This window comes from Rhinatrema bivittatum, chromosome 10 (genome assembly GCF_901001135.1).
Source record: "Rhinatrema bivittatum chromosome 10, aRhiBiv1.1, whole genome shotgun sequence".
Taxonomy (NCBI): Eukaryota; Metazoa; Chordata; class Amphibia; order Gymnophiona; family Rhinatrematidae; genus Rhinatrema; species Rhinatrema bivittatum.
Window position 1 is genome coordinate 19,371,537 of NC_042624.1, and position 20,725 is coordinate 19,392,261.

Genomic DNA, 20,725 nt, shown 5'->3' on the forward strand with positions numbered 1-20,725 from the left:
CTGGTGAACTGCAAGACAGTCACAGTTTACCTGGTCCACCTTCCACTGGTTTCGAGTGCCAACAGCTCCCTCATCAGGTGGTGGTGGTAGTAGGCCTTGAAGAAAGCAAAGAGGCTTCGCACTCATGCCTCAGCCGCCTCTCCCCCCCCTGGGTTGGGAGCATAGAGGTCTTGGTGCCCTTGGGCGCCGGGTGTTTCAGGGTGCAATGTTAAACTGGCAGGATTGCTTGCTATCAATTATATATGGGTCAGTACTCCAAGAACCTATGGAAATAGGCCCAGGAGTTTAGTGAACACCTCCTACAGCAATTCCAGGAGGAATTCCATAAGGTAGTGCAGCAGGGCCTTGAGTGCGGTAAGCACAAAATTTGCTCTGCATATGACTTCGACAAAAACAGATTGAGTCGCGGTATCCAAACAGACCTTGTCCCATTGACTTGCAGACTGTATTCCCTTCTGCTATGCTCAAGCAGATTTAAGACTTGAAGTTCATGTCAGGGCTCACTCTGTGCAGGCCATGTCTGTCTTGGCTCACTTGCGTGCAGTCCCCATTCACGAGATTTGCAGAGCGGCGACCTGGAGTTCTCTCCACAGGTTCGCCTCACATTATTGTCTGGATAAGGATGGCCGGCGGGACAGTCGGTTCGAACAGTCAGTCCTCCGTAATCTTTCAGCCATAAGATTCCAACTCTTCCACCGTAGGCCCCAGCTGTGGGTGCAGGCCTGCTCCCCTGGTTCTTGCAGCTCTAGTTGTTGTGCACTTTGGAACCTGTTCTTCGTTGCATTTGTTGGGATTGGTCTGGAGCTACTTATCCATGTGGAGGACTACCATCCTGCTTGTCCTTGGAGAAAGTTGCTTACCTGTAACAGGTGTCCTCAAAGGACAGCACGAAACCTGCCCATTGCCTCGCGGAACTGGGTTTCTCTTTGTTTATTTTCTTTTATTCATGAACTCTGTTAAGACTGAAGAGGGATCCCACATGGACACGTGGTTAGTGGCATGCTGGGCATGCTCAGTGTGCCAGTCAAAGTTTCTAGAAAGTTTTCTGTGCCTGGTTCCATCTGATGTCACCTATGTGAGGACTAACATCCTGCTTTACTTTTGTTAATGTACATATATCTGAAAGGTAACCATGCTTTGCTTCTTAAAGCTCTGTACTTGATAAAGAGAAGTCCAAGCAGGGTCTGCAATAAATGGGAAACTTAAAGCAGCATCCCCTGATAGTGGGAGGAAATTCTAGAAGCATGATTGTTTTATTTTGTCAGTTAATACTTGCAGTTGTGTGAGAGGGTTCGTTTGGGAGATGACATTTCTCTGAAAAACTCCAGCAGGAATTTCAATGCTTCTCTGATTTTGTTCCCTGCAGGTATATTATGACCAGTGGCAGAACCATGGAATCAACTGAACAGTTTTTCTTGAAGCACAAGTACTTTGATTTGAAGAAGGAGAATGTGTTCTTTTTCCAGCAGGGAATGCTACCAGCAATGAGCTTTGAGGGCAAAATCCTTCTGGAAGAGAAAGGGAAAGTAGCAATGGCACCAGGTTTGTGGTATAGATTCACATGCATTCTAGCCTGACTTTCATCTCCTGCTTCTGCTGTAAACAGCACTCCATCATGGCAGTGCCATAGCCTCTTTCGATGGGTGGCTGCTTCTTAACTTTCAGCTCATTATATATTTCCTTACTTTAAAATCTGAAGCCAACCATTACTTGCCATTTCATTTGTACAGAGCTTTAGTGATGATCCAGTTTCTGCAAAATGTACTAAAGCATATTAAGAACATAAGAAATTGCCATGCTGGGTCAGACCAAGGGTCCATCAAGCCCAGCATCCTGTTTCCAACAGAGGCCAAACCAGGCCACAAGATCCCATGCTACTGATGAAATTAATAGCAGTGGCTATTCCCTAAGTAAACTTGATTAATAGCAGTTAATGGACTTCTCCAAGAACTTATTCAAACCTTTTTTGAACCCAGCTACACTAACTGCACTAACCACATCCTCTGGCAACAAATTCCAGAGCTTTATTAGAGAATGAATTTTTAAAACAAATCATAGAAAGTATTTTTTCACTCAGGTAATCAAGCTATGGAATTTAACAAAGAATGTGGTTAAGGTAATGATCATAGCAGGGTTTAAAAGAGGTTTGGACAAGTTCCTGGAGGAAATGTCCATAACAAAATAGCCAGGTAGACTTTGGAAAGTCATTCATATATTCCTGGGTATGAGTAACAAGAAATAGATCTAATTTTTGAGGTTTGCTGGGTACTTGTGGCCTGAACTGACCACTGTTGGTGACAGGATGCTGGGCTCATTGGACCTTGGTCAGACCCAGCACTGCATAACTTATGATAAAATGACTTACCTGTTGAGAATTTCCAGTTATACTGTGAGCCCGGTGGGTGACACGAGGCTGAGCTCCCACTGAGTTATTGTGAAAAATCACTGTAACATGATTTTTGTGTTTAGTCATGTCCCTCTTTAAAGACAACTCAAAATGTTCTATGCCCGAGCCGTGGGCCGATCAAGACTCCATAACTAAAATTTCATAGTGTGTAGACAGATGGACTCAGGATCAGTGGTTTTATGCTCCCCTGCCAGCAGATGGAGACATCACAGTATACATAACGCTGCAGTGACCCCAGCCTACCAGTATTCTCACTCTCCAGCAGATGGTAGACGTGTGTTTCCCTATGGGGATTGCTTTAAGCTTTTTGAAAGGAGAAATTTCAAATTCTAAATTCAGGAAAAGAAAGCCCTGCTCTCCTGTGGTGATACCTAAAGGTCCCTCCCCCAGTTGAGAATTCCTTAGGTGATTTCCGTGGTCCCTCAAAGGTGTGCCTTGGTCCGGTAGCTGGGTTTCCAAGTGTAGACTTAGCTGCTAGTTCAGCTGAAAGGCAGTGCGGCGGTGATGGCAGATGCCCTCTCCCCCCTGCAGCTAGAGACCACCTCTGTGCTTAGCTGGTAATCATTGAGCTCAGGTAAGGTTTAAAAAAAAAAAAGTTTGATCTTAATCAGACAGAGGGGTTTCAGGACTTTCTCTGTTCTTGGTGTGCCGTGCTGATGTTCGTTCCCACTCCTGTTGAGGTTGGAACTGGGCAGCCTGGCGGGTTGAGCAGCCCCTGGTGTGCTAGGCCCCACACTTTTTTCTTGCATGCCGCATGATAGGCTGCGGCGGCCGTTTTTGCACGCTCTTGTGCGTATTCTGCTGCCCCTATATAGGCTGTTGCTGTGCACAATGTTGGCTCTGCGCATGTGTTGTTTACTTGGTTTTTGGGTGCACTTTTTACGCGCCCAAACTTTTTTTTCTTTTAGTTTTCAAATTGATTTATTGAAGAAAAATGCAAACCGTACATAGAAGTATGGTAACACAAATCAATTGCTTTCAAAATGATTCCCCACAGTGTGAAACAGTTTGAAATCCTTCCCACACCTCCCTCACCCCCACCCTCCCAAGACATTTTCTATTACTAAAGGTAAACGCACCAAACCTCAAAAACTCTCCAAACTCGCACATAAGCCAAGCAAGTGGAGAACTTGCGAGTACAGAGTAAGATGGCAGTCAACGCAGAGGAATAACCATACTTACAGGTGAGCCCTCTCAAGGGCCAAACAGACATAATAGAATCGGATCCTCATGAAGAACCAGTCCCTGCTGAAGCAGATTGATGTGCAGCGGAAGATGAAAGGGGGCTTCCACCAGGAGTCACAAAATCCGCATACCATGGATGCCTGGGCCATTCCGGCACCACCCGGAGTACTAGCCCCTGTGGCCTTTGATCTTGCAAATTATCCTGCCCAGCAAAGGCCAAGGACAAAAGGCATAAAGCAGTCTGTCTTCCAGCCAGACCTATACAAGAGCATCTATTCTCAGGGACCACGGATCTCTCCTGAGACCGTAGGGGGTGAGGAACCTTCCCATTTCGAGAAGTTGCTAACAGGTCTAGAAATGGAAGGCCCCAGTGATCTACAATCAGCTAAAAATGCCTCGGCTGACAACACCCACGCTCCTGGGTCCAGATTCTCCCTACTGAGAAAGTCTGCAGGAAAAGACAACATAAGAGCAATGTGAGAGGCAGATATCATCTGCAGATGACCTTCTGCCATTCCATCAGCTGATCTATTTCCTGTGACACTTGCTGGCTCTTGGTTCTTCCCTGACTTTCGATATAGGCCACCATCATTATGTTGTCATACATCACACGAACCACTCAATTCCACAGCCTGTGGCTGAACTGCAAGCATGTCAGCCACACCGCCCAGGCCTCAAGTAATTGATGTTCCAGCAGGACTCAGACATTCCAGGACTCCTGGGCCGTTAATGTCAGACAGTGAGCCCCCCCAACCATGGAAACTCACATCTATCATATCAATCAGGCCAGTGAGGACAAGGGAACCCCCCCTTTCTCAGATGATCCTCCTGCAACCACCCTGGAGGCGGGAGCAGATTTCCATTGGCAAGTGGAGTCTAACCGCATAATCCTGAGACTGCGGGTTCCAACGAGAGAGAGTGCTCAAGAGTACGCATATGCGCCCTTGCCCATGGCACCATTTCCAGGGTAGCTGCCAAACCAAGTACCTGTAGGTAGGATCACACCGTCGGGCATATGGTGTTCATCAACTGACGCACCTGGGACATCGATCTCTGGATCCGAACTTCTGGTAGGAAAAACTGTCCTGTCAAACCAGACCCCCCAGATACTCCAACAGGGATGGTTGAAGATTGCTCTTGGTCAGGTTCACTACCCAACCGAGCTCCTGCAATAAGGAGATCACCTTGTGTGTCACCAGGCAGCTCTCTTCCTAAGACCTGGCTTGAATCAGCTAGTCACCCAAATGCAGGTGGCACCAGGATTCCTTCTTTTCACAAAGCCACCCCTACTACCATCATATTCTTTGAAAATGTTCTGGGAGATGTGGCGAGACCAAAAGGCAGCACCAGAAACTGATAATGGTGCCTCACCACCGCAAAGTGTAGAAAGCATGTGTGTCCATTTGGATGGGAATATGAAGGTAAGCCTCTGATAGATCCAAGGAGGTCAGAAATTCACAACTGCACAGCCATTATTAGTGTAAGGTTTCCATTTGAAAATGAGTAACCTTCAAGTGACTGTTGAACCTCTTGAGATCCAAGATGGGCCAAAAGGATTCCTACTTCTTGGGCACGAAAAATAAATGGAATATTGCCCCATACTTTGAGACTGCATGCTTCTTCTGCGGGGGAGTGGCAAGGCGATATCATGAACACGACCCGAGGAATACCGCAAAATTCTAGTGCATACCTTTCGTGTGTCACCTCAAAGACCCACTGGTCTGATGTGATCTCGACCCACCTCCGATAAAAGAGAAAGATGTCCCCCTATTTCCTGTTCCTGAAGGTGGGTCAGCAAACCTTCATTGGGAAGCTTGGGAAGGTCCACCACCCAAGCCCGCTCCTCTTGGGCTGCTGGGGATGAAAGGACAGACCTACTGAAAGGCCGAGTCTGCTGAGAGGTCATCCCTCTGCAGGGACAAAAACACCTGGAACCCCAGAAACGACCCCTCATACCACAGGGGTGATGTAAGTATTTCTTATCCTTGGCAACCAGGGCACCAGAGACTCACCCCCACTTACTGGCCAATTTCTCCAACTTGCTCCCAAACAAGAGCAAGCCTTTAAAGGGCATCTTGGTAAGACTGGCTTTGGAAGTTGTCATCTGACCAATTTCACAACCAGAGTTGACACCTGGCCGCTGTCACTGAAGCCACTCCTCTGTCAGAGGTCTGGACAGAAGTCACAGCCTGCTAAAAAGGCGGCAGCAGGCTCCATAACCTCTCTGGCATTCCCTTCAGACTCAACCTCCTGAGAGAGAAGCAGACAAGATCTTGCCACTAGGGCACAACAGGAAGTAATCTGTAAATTCATTGCCATCGCCTCAAGGGCTTGCTTAAGAATAGCCTAAATCTTTCTATCATGTACATCCTTCAAGACTGCTCCTCCCTCTACAGGAATAGTAGTCTGCTTAGACACGGCACTGACTGTACCGATGCATGTTCTATTTGGCTGACAACTGTTTCACTTGTGGCCCCGGAAAGAATGTTACAGGTGCTGGACTATGCTTCATTTGGATACAAGGGAGCCGTGCACCTGACTAACTGTGAGTTGGTTTAGAGAGAAATGGTAACATCTGCTGTGTGGAGTCCTTGCCCACAGGATTGTGAGCATAACTTCAGAGTATGTTAAGCATGCATGCAGTAACAGATGTGACCGGATTGTGTTCATTATTGAGCATTAGTTGCCAGCTAATACTAACTCCAACCTATAGAACCACCTGGACAGCATTCTTGATGATAAACATTTTCTCTTGTTTTTCTTGTCACCTGATGCAAAAAGATAGCAAATGAGAATCTATTTATCCTTTTCTTAAAGAGGAAATCTACCAAATGACATCTAATTATATTTTCTCTCAGGATTGTCTTCTCTGAGGATTGTCTTCCCACTGGTGTGCAGGGATGGGTAGTCTAGAGTTGAGACATGGGGTTTGTTGTGGTTAGATGGCTAAGGTTTGCTGGTTCCTCTGGTCCTGATGGTGTTCCTGCCAGGGGGACTACTGGCAATTTATGAAGGTGTTTGCCATTGGTTGTTCCTCAGTTGGTTTTGGTTTAACTGGGATGGCCTGTCACCCCTTAAGAAAATGAATCACCATTGCCATTAATACTCAGTGTATGCAACAACCTAAGCATTTGCGGTTGTTGCCTCAAGTTAAACTGGTTGAGAGGGCAGTAGCGCAAGCCTTTAGTTGCATCAATCATAAAAATTGAGACCAAGGTAGGAAAAACATGCTCTTCCACTTGAGCAAAGGATAAAGAGATGGTCATCGAGCAACCGAGCAAGAGACCATATACCAGCTTGAATCCATGGATACCAGCACAGCGTGGAGTTAACGATTTAGAAGTAGGGGGGTTACGCTAGACAGTAACCAAAGCTAAGTTTTCCAGGGAATCTCCATTTGCTGAATTTAATATTCCAGTAATTGAAAAGCAGAGTAAGTGGCTAGAAAAACTGAGTTGGTACGATATCTTTGCATAGAACGAAGGCCCTTGCTGCTTCTACATTTAACCACAATGGACAATAATCTGAAGCCATAATATCTGGGACCTAGGCCAAACCTTGCTGCAACATGAAAGCAATAGAAATCAGGAAAGTTAACACTTCCAAGTTGTCTAGGGAATTTGTTTCTGCAGAGCAATTCGTGGAGTTTAGTTATGACATAAAAAGCGCAATAAATATATATCTAGCTTCTTCTAAAACTTCATAGATGAAGTTTGGCAACATACATAGCACCATTTGTTAATTTTCAACTATCATTTTGATTGTGTCCAGGCTGCCAAAGCATCTGTTAGCAGCGCCAAAAGGTGCTCTTATCTTTTTGGTAAGGGCCATGGAACTAAAACACATAACCAAATAATTCAGGCCCTTCGAAATCCAGTGTAACATAGGATAGATAGAAGACAATACGGTGATGGCCAAATTGAAGCATTATTTCAAATTTGTTCGTTTATCATATAGCCTGATCTCCATGTGAAAGATGCTGTGACTCATTATAGTAGGAAAAGTGAGAGAGCTCACTTATAATAGTACATCATCAACATAAGCAGACAGCTTGTGCTCAACCCCTCGAATGCCCACACCTTTGACAATAGGATCCTGATGGATGGATTGAAATAACGGTTTGTTGCGTCCGGTGCTAGATGGCTTCACCCCGTGTACCTCACCTTTTTCACGGCTTCTCCTGCATCCCTAGGGAAAATAGCTGCCGCCGCGTCTACAAGCCAACCTCTCCGGCATCCCCGGAACGGCTATGGTGCTGCCTCCCGCCATGCTCCTTCCAAGGGCCTACTAGGGTGTGTGTGTGTGCACGCCACCCACGACTTTCTTCCAGCATTGGCGCGAACCTCGGGGGCATTCCCCTCTACTGACGTCACGCCATCCGGGTATATAGCCTGTACTAAGTTGCTAGCTCATTGAGTTAGCAAAGGATTGGTTTCAGCCGGTCTTAGCTACTCTGCCGCTTCCGTGCTGCCGCTAGAAGCTCTCTCTCTGCTCTTCGGGGTATTGCTAACCTGAGTACCTGCTCCTCAGGGGCCCTCTGCTTTATTTCAGGTGCCTTACAGGGATCAGGTACTCGCTCCTCGAGGGCCTGCTCTCCCTGCCTCTGTGCCGCTACCTAACGTCTTCAACCTGGTGGAATCACATATCAACTGCAACCATCTTGTGAGTAATCAAACTAACTCATCCACAGTACTGCCTTGCTGGGAAACCTACACTGGAATCTCCCTATACCTACGGGGTGAGAAGGGTCCCCTCTGCCAAGGGTCCTGAGACTGCTACATCCAGACTATCTCACTACTGCCACCTCTGGTAGTACACCTCAAGCTGTTTAATAAAAGATCTAAACTCTGTGTTTGTGCGTCTGCATTTAGCCCAGTACTGTGGCGCCTCATGGGGCTCCTTCCCGTAGGTGTGGTCATCTGCCACAGTACCCAAGATTCCACCCGAACACCGCTTAACCATAACACGGTTTGAGCGACAGATTGAAAAAGGGTGAAAGAGGGCAGCCTTGGGTGCCATGTTGCAGACAACATGGCACCCAAGGTGCTAGTCAGAGCACCGTTAATGGAAACAAATGAAATAGGATGAGAATAAAGTAATTAAATAAATAAAAGAAAATGTAAACCTCACCATGGCCAAACCATTTCAGAACAGCAAAAAGATACTCCCATTCAATATGATCGAAAGCTTTTTCAGCATCTAAGGAGATGGCCATCACAGGATCTGGGCGATCATGAGCAAGCATGATCAAATTATGAAATCAAGCATTGTAATATATTGGCCTTTGATAAAGCCTGATTGAGCAGGATGCATCAATTTAGTCATATAAGGTTCTAAATGAAAAGTCAGAAGCTTAGCACAAATTTTATAATCTACATTTAGAAGGAAGATGGGCCAATAATTAGAAAACGATAGAGAATCTCTACCGGGCTTGGGAAAGACCATAATCTTAGCATCATTAAAATGTGATGCCCTAATACCAGAGGACTGCATATCCAAAAAATAGTGTGTAGATTAGGAGACAGGGTGGTACGAAAGGCCTTATAAAATTAAGTAAACCTATCCATCCCAGGGGCCTTATTCCACTGTACAGAGGAGAGCGTGACTGACAGTGAGAAGGGCAGGATGACTTAGTGGATAAACATGCAATACCCAACTGGTCCTTATTAGACACTGCTGTAAAAATTCTGAAATTGAGTAATAATGTCTTGCTCTTTTAAAAAAAAAAAAAAAAAAAAAGTATGCCCAGAGGATTTGTTAGCAGCAATCCTGGTGTATTCCTTATGGCCTTTAAGCTAGTTGGCCTGTATTCTGCCACATTTATTATCAGCATAATATCTAGATTTATGGAGAAAAACGAACTTCCCAGCTATATCGCTCAAAACTTTTATACTGATATTTTAACTTTGTAGATGGTAGGAAAAAGGGAGTTATCCTGCAGAGCTATAGGTTCGCACTTTAAACATTGGCATTGGCAGATGAAATTTAAAGTGGACAAGTGCAAGATGTTGCATATAGGGAAAAATAACCCTTGCTGTAGTTACACGATGTTAGGTTCCATATTAGGAGCTACCACCCAGGAAAAAGATCTAGGCATCCTAGTGGATAATACTTTAAAATCGTCGGCTCAGTGTGCTGCAGCAGTCAAAAAAGCAAACAATATGTTAGGAATTATTAGGAAGGGAATGGTTAATAAAACGGAAAATGTCATCATGCCTCTATCGCTCCATGGTGAGACTGCACCTTGAATACTGTGTACAATTCTGGTTGCCGCATCTCAAAAAAGATATAGTTGCGATGGAGAAGGTACTGAGAAGGGTAACCAAAATGATAAAGGGGATGGAAGAGCTCCCCTATGAGGAAAGGCTGAAGAGGTTAGGGCTGTTCAGCTTGGAGAAGAGACGGCTGAGAGGGGATATGATAGAGGTCTTTAAGATCATGAGAGGTCTTGAATGAGTAGATGTGAATCTGTTATTTACACTTTCGAATAATAGCAGGACTAGGGGGCATTCAATGAAGTTAGCAAGTAGCACATTTAAGACTAATCTGAGAAAATTCTTTTTAATTCAATGCACAGTAAACCTCTGGAATTTGCCAGAGGATGTAGTTAGTGCAGTTAGTGTAGCTGGGTTCAAAAAAGGTTTGGATGACTTCTTGGAGGAGAAGTCCATTAATGCCTATAATCAATTTTACTTAGGGAATAGCCACTGCTATTAATTGCATCAGTAGCATGGGATCTTCTTAGTGTTTGGGTAATTGCCAGGTTCTTGTGGCCTGGTTTGGCCTCTGTTGGGAACAGGATGCTGGGCTTGATTGACCCTTGGTCTGACCCAGCATGGCAATTTCTTATGTTCTTGTGAGTTTCCAATGACAGAATTTCATCCCTTTTGCTTCCTCTACTTTGGATGGTATAACTAATCTCTCCTCGAAGAGTGATCTTAAAAGCCTCCCAGACTATTTGCTGTGAAACACCACAGTCAGCGTTATTCACAAAATATTCCTCTATAAAACCTATTATATGCTGCTGAAAGTCAGAATCTTATAAAAATTCTGCATTAAATTTCCAGCTAGGAGGAGCAGAAGGTGGCATTGACGGAACAAAAAAATATCTGCATGATCTGAAATAAGGATGGGAAGTATGGCAGTTTGAGTGATGGTGCTGAGAACCTGTACATCAAAAAGAAATAAATATGTGGTAAGAATGATGAGGAAATGAAAAAAAAAAAAAAGAAATCTTTCAGTCGGGTGTAGCAGGCGCCAGGGATCAACAAGACCAAATTGAGTTATTTGCAAGAAGTAGCATGAGATGGAGACTGTTTGCTAGGTCATGAAGATTGGCGATCCATCACCAGATCCAGTGGAAGGTTGAAGCCTCCCCCTATAAGAATAGGAAGGTCAACATGGGTACATAGAGGAAGTATCCTGAAAAAATGAAGGTGCATCAGCAGAGGGAGCATACTCATTAAGGAGCAAGAGGCACAGATCAATTTTTGCAATGACTGGTCTTGGTTTATTCCCTTCTGATTTTCTGACCTAGCCAGCATGCTCTTTCAATCCGGAGAACGCCATGTTTAATAATAAGATACGAAACATGTGGCAGCCAGTCTGCTAGTATCGCCGCCAAGTCCAACTCTCGAACTGTTTCTGGAAAACCAATGAATCGTAGGTTTCCTGCCAGGATCTATTTTCTAAATCAATTTTTTGGCATGTTTTGCCGCCTCTGATTTAATTTGGGCTAGCTGTTTCTGTAAGGTATCGGCTTGATCTTCCACTGCCACGATGTGCGCCTCCACCTCTTGGAAGCGGGTCACTGAAGCCGCTGGTAGCTGGTTTATATCTTCAAATTTTTCATATAGCTTTTCAAACTTTATATCCAAAGCTGCAACTACTGCTTCCACTATCTGTACCTGGGCATCCCGAGTCTCGGGGGATGGAGGAGCAGTGGTGTGCATCACCATTTTGGAGTCAGGCTGTCTGAGCTTTTCAGGACCTCAGCATTGTGATTTAGTTGCCATTTAGCCAATCAGCAAAATACTCCAGGGAGGAAGTAAATAGCGTAGCAATCCTCTAAGGTGCAAAACAGGTAAAAGGAAATGGGGAAAAAAATATAACTACAGTTTCTAGAGGGAGGGAATGCAGAGCTCAGCAAGAATGCATCTTATTCCTCCACCACGTCACGTGACCTCCAGGAAGGATTTTATTATGGTGCCATCTCCCTTCTTTTATAAGGGCAAGGATAGCATGGCATGTAGCTCATATTTTCCTACATCTCTGGTATATTTAGACAAAGATAAAAATATAAGAAATTGCCATAGGGTCCATCAAGCCTAGCATCCTGTTTCCAACAGTGACCAAACCAGGCTGCAGGTACCTGGCAAGTACCCAAACACTAAGCAGATCCCATGCTACTGATGCCAATAATAGCAGAGGCTATTCCCTAAGTCAGCTTGATTAATAGCAGTTAATGGACTTCTCCAAGAATGTAACCAAGCCTTTTTTTTAAACCTAACTACGCTAACCACATCATCTGGCGGCAAATTCCAGAGCTGAAAAAAAAAACTGAGAAATGAAATTGCATACCTATTCTTAGTAATCTGTAAACAATCATTAAAATCAGCTATGGGACCTAAAGATTTGGGGGGGAGGGGGGGCCAATGTGATGCCAGTTTTTAAAAAGGGTTCCAGAGGTGAACCGGGAAACTACATGCTGGGTGAGCCTGAAGTATTCTAAAGAACAAAATTATTGAACATTCTAAACAGTCCTAATTTAATGGGACAAAGTAAACATGGATTTAGCCAAGTGAAGTCTTGCCTCATCAATTTGCTACATTATTTTGAAGGCATGAATCAACATGTAGATAAAGGTGAGCCTGTTTGCTATAGTGTATTTAGATTTTCAGAAAGCATTTGACAAAGTACCTCGTAAGAGACTCCTGATGAAATTGTCATGGGATAGGAGGCAATGTGTTGTAAACTGCTTTACAACACATTCATAACTAACTTAAATATGGGAACAATGAGCAAGGTGGTCAGATTTGCTGATAAATTATTCAAAGGTGTTAAATCACAAGAGAATTGTGAGAAATTGCAAGAGGTCCTTGCAAGACTGGGAAACTGGGCATTCAAATGGCAGATAACATTTAATGTGGATAAGTGCAAAGTGATGCATATAGGGAAGAGCAACCCAAATTATAGTTTCACATTGCAAGGTTCCACTTTGGGAGTCATGATCTAGGAAAAGGATCAGGAAGTCATCTTTGCTCTATATGCGGTGGTGGTCAAGAAAGCAAATAAAATGCTAGGAATTATAAAACAAAATATCATACTGCCTCTGTATTGCAACATGGTGTGACCTCATCTTGAGTATTGTACGCAGTTTTGGTCATCACATCTCAAAAAAGACACAGAATTAGAACAGGTACAGAGAAGGGTGACCAGAATGATAGAGGATGGAATGATTCTCCTATGAAGAAAGGCTAAAGAGGTTAGGGCTTTTCAATCTGGAATAGTCAGTTGAGGGGGAGATATGATAGAGGTCTGTAAAATGAGTAGAGTAGAATGGTAAAATGTGAATTGGTTTACTCTTTCAACAAGTACAAAGCCTAGGAGACATTCAATGAAGTTGATAGGTGATACATTTAAGACAAATAGGAGAAAATATTTTTTTTTACTAAACGCATAATGAAACTTTGGAATTCATTGCTGGAGGATGATGAAAGATGTTAGTAGCTGTGTTTGAAAAAGGTTTATACAAGTTCCTAGAGGAAGTCCATAAATCATTAAGGCAGAGTTGCAGAAATCTTATACCCGGTATAAGCAGCATGGAATCTATGTACCTCCGGAGGATCTTGCTATGTACTTGTGACCTGTTGGCCACTGTTTATTTAATAATTTATTTAATAATGTTTATATACCGCCTTTACAATTCAAAGAATTAATCAAGACGGTTCACAATAAACATACACAAAAAATTAAAACTAAAAACAATCAATAAAATTGACACTACATTGCATAAACATAAATGAATAAAAATAACAATATACAACTTAAACACTTAAAACAAATACAATAAAAATAATAATAAAGACCCTTCAAAAACAGATATAATCCTGAACTTGTTGTGTAGAGATGAATATATTATGAATTATGAGAAAAATAGCTGAAATACAAGAATTAAGAAGTGGTCAATGAACTGTAAGCTTTCTGGAATAAATAGGTTTTTAACATTTTCTTAAATTGAGGAAAAGATGGCATGAGACAGAGTCAGGGAGTGCATTCCAAAGAATAGGGCCGGCTACTGAGAGTGCCCGTTTTCTAGTTATTTCCATTCTTGCCAATTTAACTGTAGGTATGTCCAGAAGGTTCTTGGAAAGTGATCTGAGTTGTCTGGCAGGTTTATAAATACAAAGGTTGGAACAGAGCCTTGTTGAGGTTGTATTATATATGCCACCAAAAAATCAAACGCCTCCTCAACAGCCTAAACCTAGTACTAAACTCCTCCAAGACCGAACTACTTCTCATCTCTCCTGAAAACAGCAATTCCACCTCTACTCATCCAGGCAACCCACCCAACCACTCAAGTGAGAGACTTAGGAGTGATAATTGATAATCAGTTGAATTTTAAAGCCTCCATTAATAGAACCACTAAAGACTGTTTCTACAAACTCCAAGTGCTAAAAAGGAAAAGGCCTCTCTTCCACGCTCAAGATTTCAGAACCATCTTCCAAGCAATTATTTTCTCAAAGTTAGATTACTGTAACGCTATCTTACTAGGTCTCCCTTCCTCCTATACCAAACCGCTTCAGATGGTACAAAATACGGCAACATGTTTACTAACAAACACCAGGAAAAGAGACCATATCTCTCCAATTCTAAAAGATCTTCACTGGTTACCTATCCACTTTAGAATCATCTACAAATCCATCTCCACTATATACAAAACCATCCATCAACACATGACAATTGACCTACAAATCCCTCTCCACTTACACAACACCTCAAGACCTACCAGAGACGCTTACAGAGGATCCATACAGGTACCTCCCACCAAAACCACTAGACATATTACCTTAAGAGATCGAGCACTCTCTACAGCTGGCCCACCGTTATGGAACTCCATCCCGTCCGACCTTAGACAGGAGCCCTGCCTCCCTACCTTTAGAAAAAGACTTAAGACTTGGCTGTTTAAGCCAGCTTTCCCAGACTCCAATTAATGCCTCACACCATCATCATACTTTATACAGTCAGCTCAGTGTCACCGCCTTGTAAATAATTTTTGACGTTATTAACCTTTTCTTTTATTTCCCTCTTCTCCCAGTTTAACAGTCTATCAGGCCTATCCTGTAAAGTGCGGCCACGTTTACCCTGCTCCTAAGCCGCTTTTTACTCACGTTCCGGCCGCGTTAGCCCTTCCTGCGATCCCGAATCCCCTTTAACCTACTCCTACCGCGTCCTAAATTCCCCGGGCAACCCCTTCCGCCCGCGGCATGTATATTGCATGCAAACGAGCGAATTAGCTATTCCCTAGCATCCCGTAACCCGCGCCCCGACTATCGCTAGTTTTCCCTGCCGTTTTGTCGCGCGTTTAACCTGCAAACTTACCGCCTACCCTGACCCCTGCGGTAGAGGCAGGGGTAAGGGTAGATGGCAAGCTTTCCCCCAGCCCCCGCTCACCTGCCCCGGCCGCGATCATGGGTGCCGGTCTCCGTGGCAGCCCCAGTCCTCTCCCCTCCTCCCGAAGCCAAAAAAAAAGCGAAAAAAACGTTGCAGCCCCCTGGGGCTGCAACGTTTTTTTCGCTTTTTTTTTGGCTTCGGGAGGAGGGGAGAGGACTGGGGCTGCCACGGAGACCGCTTTCCCCCATGCAAGTAAGTTGCTTTGCCGCTTCAGTTCTTCCCTCCTCCCGGAGCTGCTTTTTCAGCCTTGCTCCGGGAGGAGGGAAGAATAGACACTGACAGCGGCGAAGCGAAAAAAAACCAAAAGCAATTTTGTTTTTTTTTTCAAAAAGCTAAAAGTAAGTTGCTTCGCTGTCAGTGTCCCCCCTCCTCCCGGAGCAAGGCTGCTTTTCGTGCCCTGCTCCGGGAGGAGGGGAGAAGAGATGACAGCGGCGAAGCGAAAAAACCAAAAGGGGACCCGACCCGACTTACTTTTGCAGCCGTCCGGCATCGTTGCTCCCCCGCCTCGTCCGGCATCGTTGCTCCCCTGCCTCGTCCGGGAAGATGGCTGCCAGCACGGGGGAAAGCAGCCCCTGTGCATTCAATTGGCTGCCGTGACGCCAAACGTCGTGACGTCACGTCTTGAGCAGAATAGGAGTAATATGTGATCTGCGGGTAGAACCTGATAAAATCACGTCTTGAGAAGAATAGGAGTAATATGTGATCTGCGGGTAGAACCTGATAAAATCCGAGCAGCTGAGTTTTGTATTAATTGAAGTGGAAAAATAGCTGAATCCGGTAAACCTAAGAATAAGGCATTGCAATAATCCAAGCCAGAGAATATTAAAGACCGCAACACTGTGCGAAAATCTTGAAGGAAAAGAAATGGACGAATTCTTTTCAATATATGAAGTTTGAAAAAAGACTTTTTTGTAATATTAGAAATATGGTTTTGCATTGAAAGATCTGAATTGATTATAACCCCTAGGCTACTGGTAGAAGTACCAATTGGGATAGAGATACCCTTAAACATTAAATGGGAAGGTGGACCTAATGTTGAATTAGTAATGGATGATAGATAAGTCAAAGTGGTTTTAGATAATTTTAATTTCAATCGGTTATGATCCAACCAGTGATTTATTGTAGATAGGTACAATGAAATTAAGGAAAGTGTATCTGGCCAGGAGGTTTGATAAGGTACTAACAGCTGGATGTCATCTGAATAATTTTGAAAATACACGTTTAGAGAAGCAAGAATATGACAGAGAGGGAGTAAGTAGATATTAAAAAGTGGGGATAGTGAGGACCCTTGTGGAACACCAGAAGAAATAAGATAAGGCTCTGATGAATGATTATTGACTTTTATTTGTAAATATCGATTTGATAAAAAAGATTGAAACCAGGAAAACACAGTAGACTGAATTCCTAAGGATTTTAAGCCTGAGAGAAGTATAAGATGATCCAAAGTATCGAAAGCAGCTGATATATCTAAAGAAATAAGAATATATTCTGTATATGCATCAAAGCCACAAAAAACTGTATCACAACAAGATAGTAATAATGTCTCTGTAGAATGGCTTTTTCTAAAACCATGTTGCCCTGAATGTAAAAAATCATTATCCATTAAAAAGTCAGAAAGCTGGCGAAGATCTACTGATTCAATTAATTTAGCTTTGAATAAAAATCCTGAGCAGGGATTGAAGGGAAAATTTGTCGTTTTGTGTTTTTGAATGATTTTGAGGATTGTGGAGTCTGATACTAAATCAAATTCAGACCATACCGTATGAAATGGTAGGTCTTTAAAAATGGGATAGGGTAAATGCTGAAATTCCTTAGAGATTTTTTCAACTTTGTCCTTTAAATGAGAAGCAATGTTTTTACAATTATTAACAGGCTGATACAGTAAGGGCGCGTAAGAAAAAGTGCAGCAGCGCCGGGCGCCCACTCGTTTGCCGCACGCACAGTTCAGATCACAAACCGCTCGATACAGTATTTAAATGGCATGCAAATGCAAAGCGCGTCCATGAAGCGCAATCCATTTTACTGTATAGAGCGCTATACAGCGACTATACAGTATCCTGGGTGCGCTGGTACCTGTCATTTCAAATGGCATTTGAAATGACAGGTACCCGGTACCTCGGCGTCCATCTGGGCGCTCAGGTCACGGCGTGCGCTCATGCGCCTTTGCTGCTTGAGCGCCCAAATTGGACGTGCGTTCATGCACCTTCGCAGGCGGGGCTGCTGGAAGCCGCTTTCGCCGCCGGCTGCCCCCGGGAGGCAGGGGAGCCGCGGTGGGCGCCTCGGGAGGAGGGGAGAGAGGACTGGGGCTGCTGGAAGCATGCAGTAAGTTTACTTTTGTTACAATTTCTATTTGCTTTAATACCATGTCGAGTCGATTTTCGCCCTGCGCCTTGCTTCGGGAGGGGGGGGGGGGGGGGGGGGGGGAAGAGGACTGGCTATCCCCAATGCCCAAGCGTAGGAGAACCAGGCCACACCATGTTACTCGCTTGCTCCAACCCACCCACTTATTTGACCAGAGCCTGCCTATTGCTGTCACATCCCTCTTACGCCAGAGTCAGGGTAGGCGGTAAATTAGCGGGTTAAAGACGCGGCAAAACAGTTGGTTAAAAAGGCGATAATTGGGCCGCACATTACTGTATGGGAGGGAATAGCTAATCCGATCGTTTACATATCATAAACATGCCTCGGGCGGAAAGGGATACGCGTCGATTTAAAGAAGAGGTAAAGATTGGTAAAAACGGATAGTGAATCGTGGGTTAGACTTACGCGGCCAAATTGTGGGTAGAAAGCGGGTTAGAAACAGGGTAACCACAGCCGCGCTTTACTGTATCGGCCTGTAAGACTATAATGAGGACTGTGTGGATTATTAATTGTAGTCAGAGATTTTACAATATTAAAGAGGATACTAGGGTTCCCATGTGCATCCAAAATTTTCTTTTTAAAAAAGTTCTTTTTGGCCTTATTGATTTCCTTATTATAGCATCTTAATGTGTAATAGTACTCATTTTTTGTCTGAACAGATTTATTTCATCTCCATTTTCGTTCTTTGCTTCTGACAAGCAATTTAAGAGTATGTAAAACTTTATTATACCAAGGCATATTATTTTTTTTCCTTTTTTAGAGTGACTTGTTTCAGAGGGGCTAGTGAATCTAGGACTGACGTAATAGTGGAGTTCCATAAGTTAATGGTATCACTGCGATTCGAAGCTATCTGCAAAGGTAGCCTAACAGAGCCTCAGAAAATGATTCTGAAGAAATGTATTTTCTTTTCCAAATTGAAAGAGAATCTGAAATTCTAGAAAAGGATGAAAAAATATTTAACTCAAACTGAATAAGAAAATGATCGGACCATGCTATAGGTGAAACTTTAATTTGATTAGGGTTAGGATAGGCATATGCATTATTACAAAATACAAGATGTAAAGTGTGGCCTCGCTGATGTGTTGGAGTATGAATTAATTGTTCCCAGCCAAGACCCGTCAAGGCATCTAAAGACGTTTCAATTATGGATAAATTGGTGGCATTTATATGTAAATTAAAGTCCCCTATCAATATTGTTTTAGATAAATCTACTGGAAGTGCTGAAATGACTTCTAAAAAATTAGATAAATTAGCGTGTAAGTAAGTTGGCGGACAATAGACCAAACAAATATTGATAAAAATTGTGATTAACAATAATTCCAAGGCATGAGAAAAAGACGTGAATTTTGACCGGTTTTAAAGAAGTTTTTATTATAGCGAGTAAGCCACCACCTCTTCGATTAGGTCTAGGTTCTGAAAATGCCATATATTCGCCTGTATTAAAGTTATTTAAAACTACATTATCTGTCTGTTAGCCATGATTCTACAATAAGAAAACAATCAGGTTTATGTTTATCTATCAAATCTGTCAAAACAGGGATCTTTTTCCGTATGGATTGGGCGTTACAAAATAAAAAGGATAAAAATGAAAACATTAAAGAGGCTGATAACATAGAGGAAATTGTAGTTAAATTAGAACTAATGGTACCTTTAGAAGTAGATCTAGATGAAGAATATTTCCTCAGACTGGGAGAGAAAGGATTATATTTTCCACGACCTGTTAAGACTGGGATATCCATAGCCTATTATGTACACAATATGTATGTTGATAGTCTTGGGTGAGAACAAAGGGGTGAGAACAAAGGGGCAGGCCCCTTGTTCGCGTTCCTTCGTCCCGCGACGCCCTGGCACGTGACGCCTACGGCTGTCGCCGCAATTTATAGCGAGTCACCCCCGGATGATGTAAAGTTGGGGGCATGGCCTGTTGGAAACAGAACACTGGGATTGATGGATCTTTGGTCTGACCCAGTATGGAAAATCTTATGTATATATGTGCCATTGTAATGGTGTGGAAAGTCTCTCCATGGTTCCATTCATTTGTTCTACCCGAACCCCACTCCTACCAGGGCCTGTTCTGTGGCAACAGTGTGAGCACATTCTCCAAGGGACTGACGTACTTGCATGAATATCCGTAGGACTGATGGAGGCACTGGCTCAGGTTCTGTTGCTGTGTAGAGCCTTGGTGCCTGTGGAAAAACACCAGACCCAAACCTTCTAGTTTAGACAAGTTCCTGGAAGAAAAGCACCGAAAACCATTAAGGTTGACTTGGGGGGAATCAACTGCTTGTACCTGGGATAAGTAGCAAGGAATCTCTCAACCTTTTGGGATTCTGCCAGGTGCCTGTGACCTGGATTTGTCACTTTTGGAAACAGGATACTAGGCTTGCTGGGCCTTTGATCTGACCCGGTATGGCTAATCTTATGTTACATTCTTAGTGCTTTTGTGGGGAGACCCTTCTGGGTAGGGGTGAGGGAAAAATTGTTCCCCTTTGGTGGAAAATACTTCAGCTTAGACCCTTAATTTTCTGCTTGAGGCAATGGAGGGTGATGTGGCTTGCTGATGGGCAATCAGCAGGACTTGAACAATGTCTTCCCTAGTTCTCAGCTGCTCTAACCACTAGGCTGCTCTCCAATTAGACTGCCAACTTTCTATTTAGTTTAATTAACCATTTCTATGGCAGCTGCATTTTTGGATCTTGGAGGCCACTTTCCTTGGCCTTTCACCTTGGTCCTTCCATTGCTTTTCTCACCGGCTGCCACTCCATCAAAACTGATTAGATATCTAACGCTTCCCATTATTTAACTTTACCCATATCCAAAGTAATCTGATAATAGGTCACTTACTGTGTGGTGATTGCAATGTGGGCAAATGGTTTTTAACTTTGTGCCCTTTATTTGCACTGAATTCTTGGTATGAGCATGAAGTTTCTTCTAATTCCAGATGTTGATGTCAGAATGATACTGCATCTCTGAACACAAATAAAGGTCATGAATATTTATCAAGATACATAGCCGGGCCAGTCTAATAGCCCATCTAAGGATGTATATATGGTTTTTCTGAGATACCTAGGGCCTCTGAACTGTTCTGACAGAAGACTG

At 43.5% G+C, this 20,725-nt stretch overlaps 1 protein-coding gene across 2 annotated transcripts in view; it reads left to right on the plus strand.

Moving 5' to 3' along the window:
• Positions 1–20,725, plus strand: part of UAP1 (UDP-N-acetylglucosamine pyrophosphorylase 1) — a 167,992-nt gene that overhangs the window by 29,106 nt on the left and 118,161 nt on the right. For both annotated transcript variants that reach the window (XM_029618105.1, XM_029618106.1), the window contains exon 4: positions 1,367–1,542. In XM_029618105.1, coding sequence (XP_029473965.1) covers positions 1,367–1,542 — 176 coding nt within the window. The remainder of the gene's footprint in view (positions 1–1,366; positions 1,543–20,725) is intronic.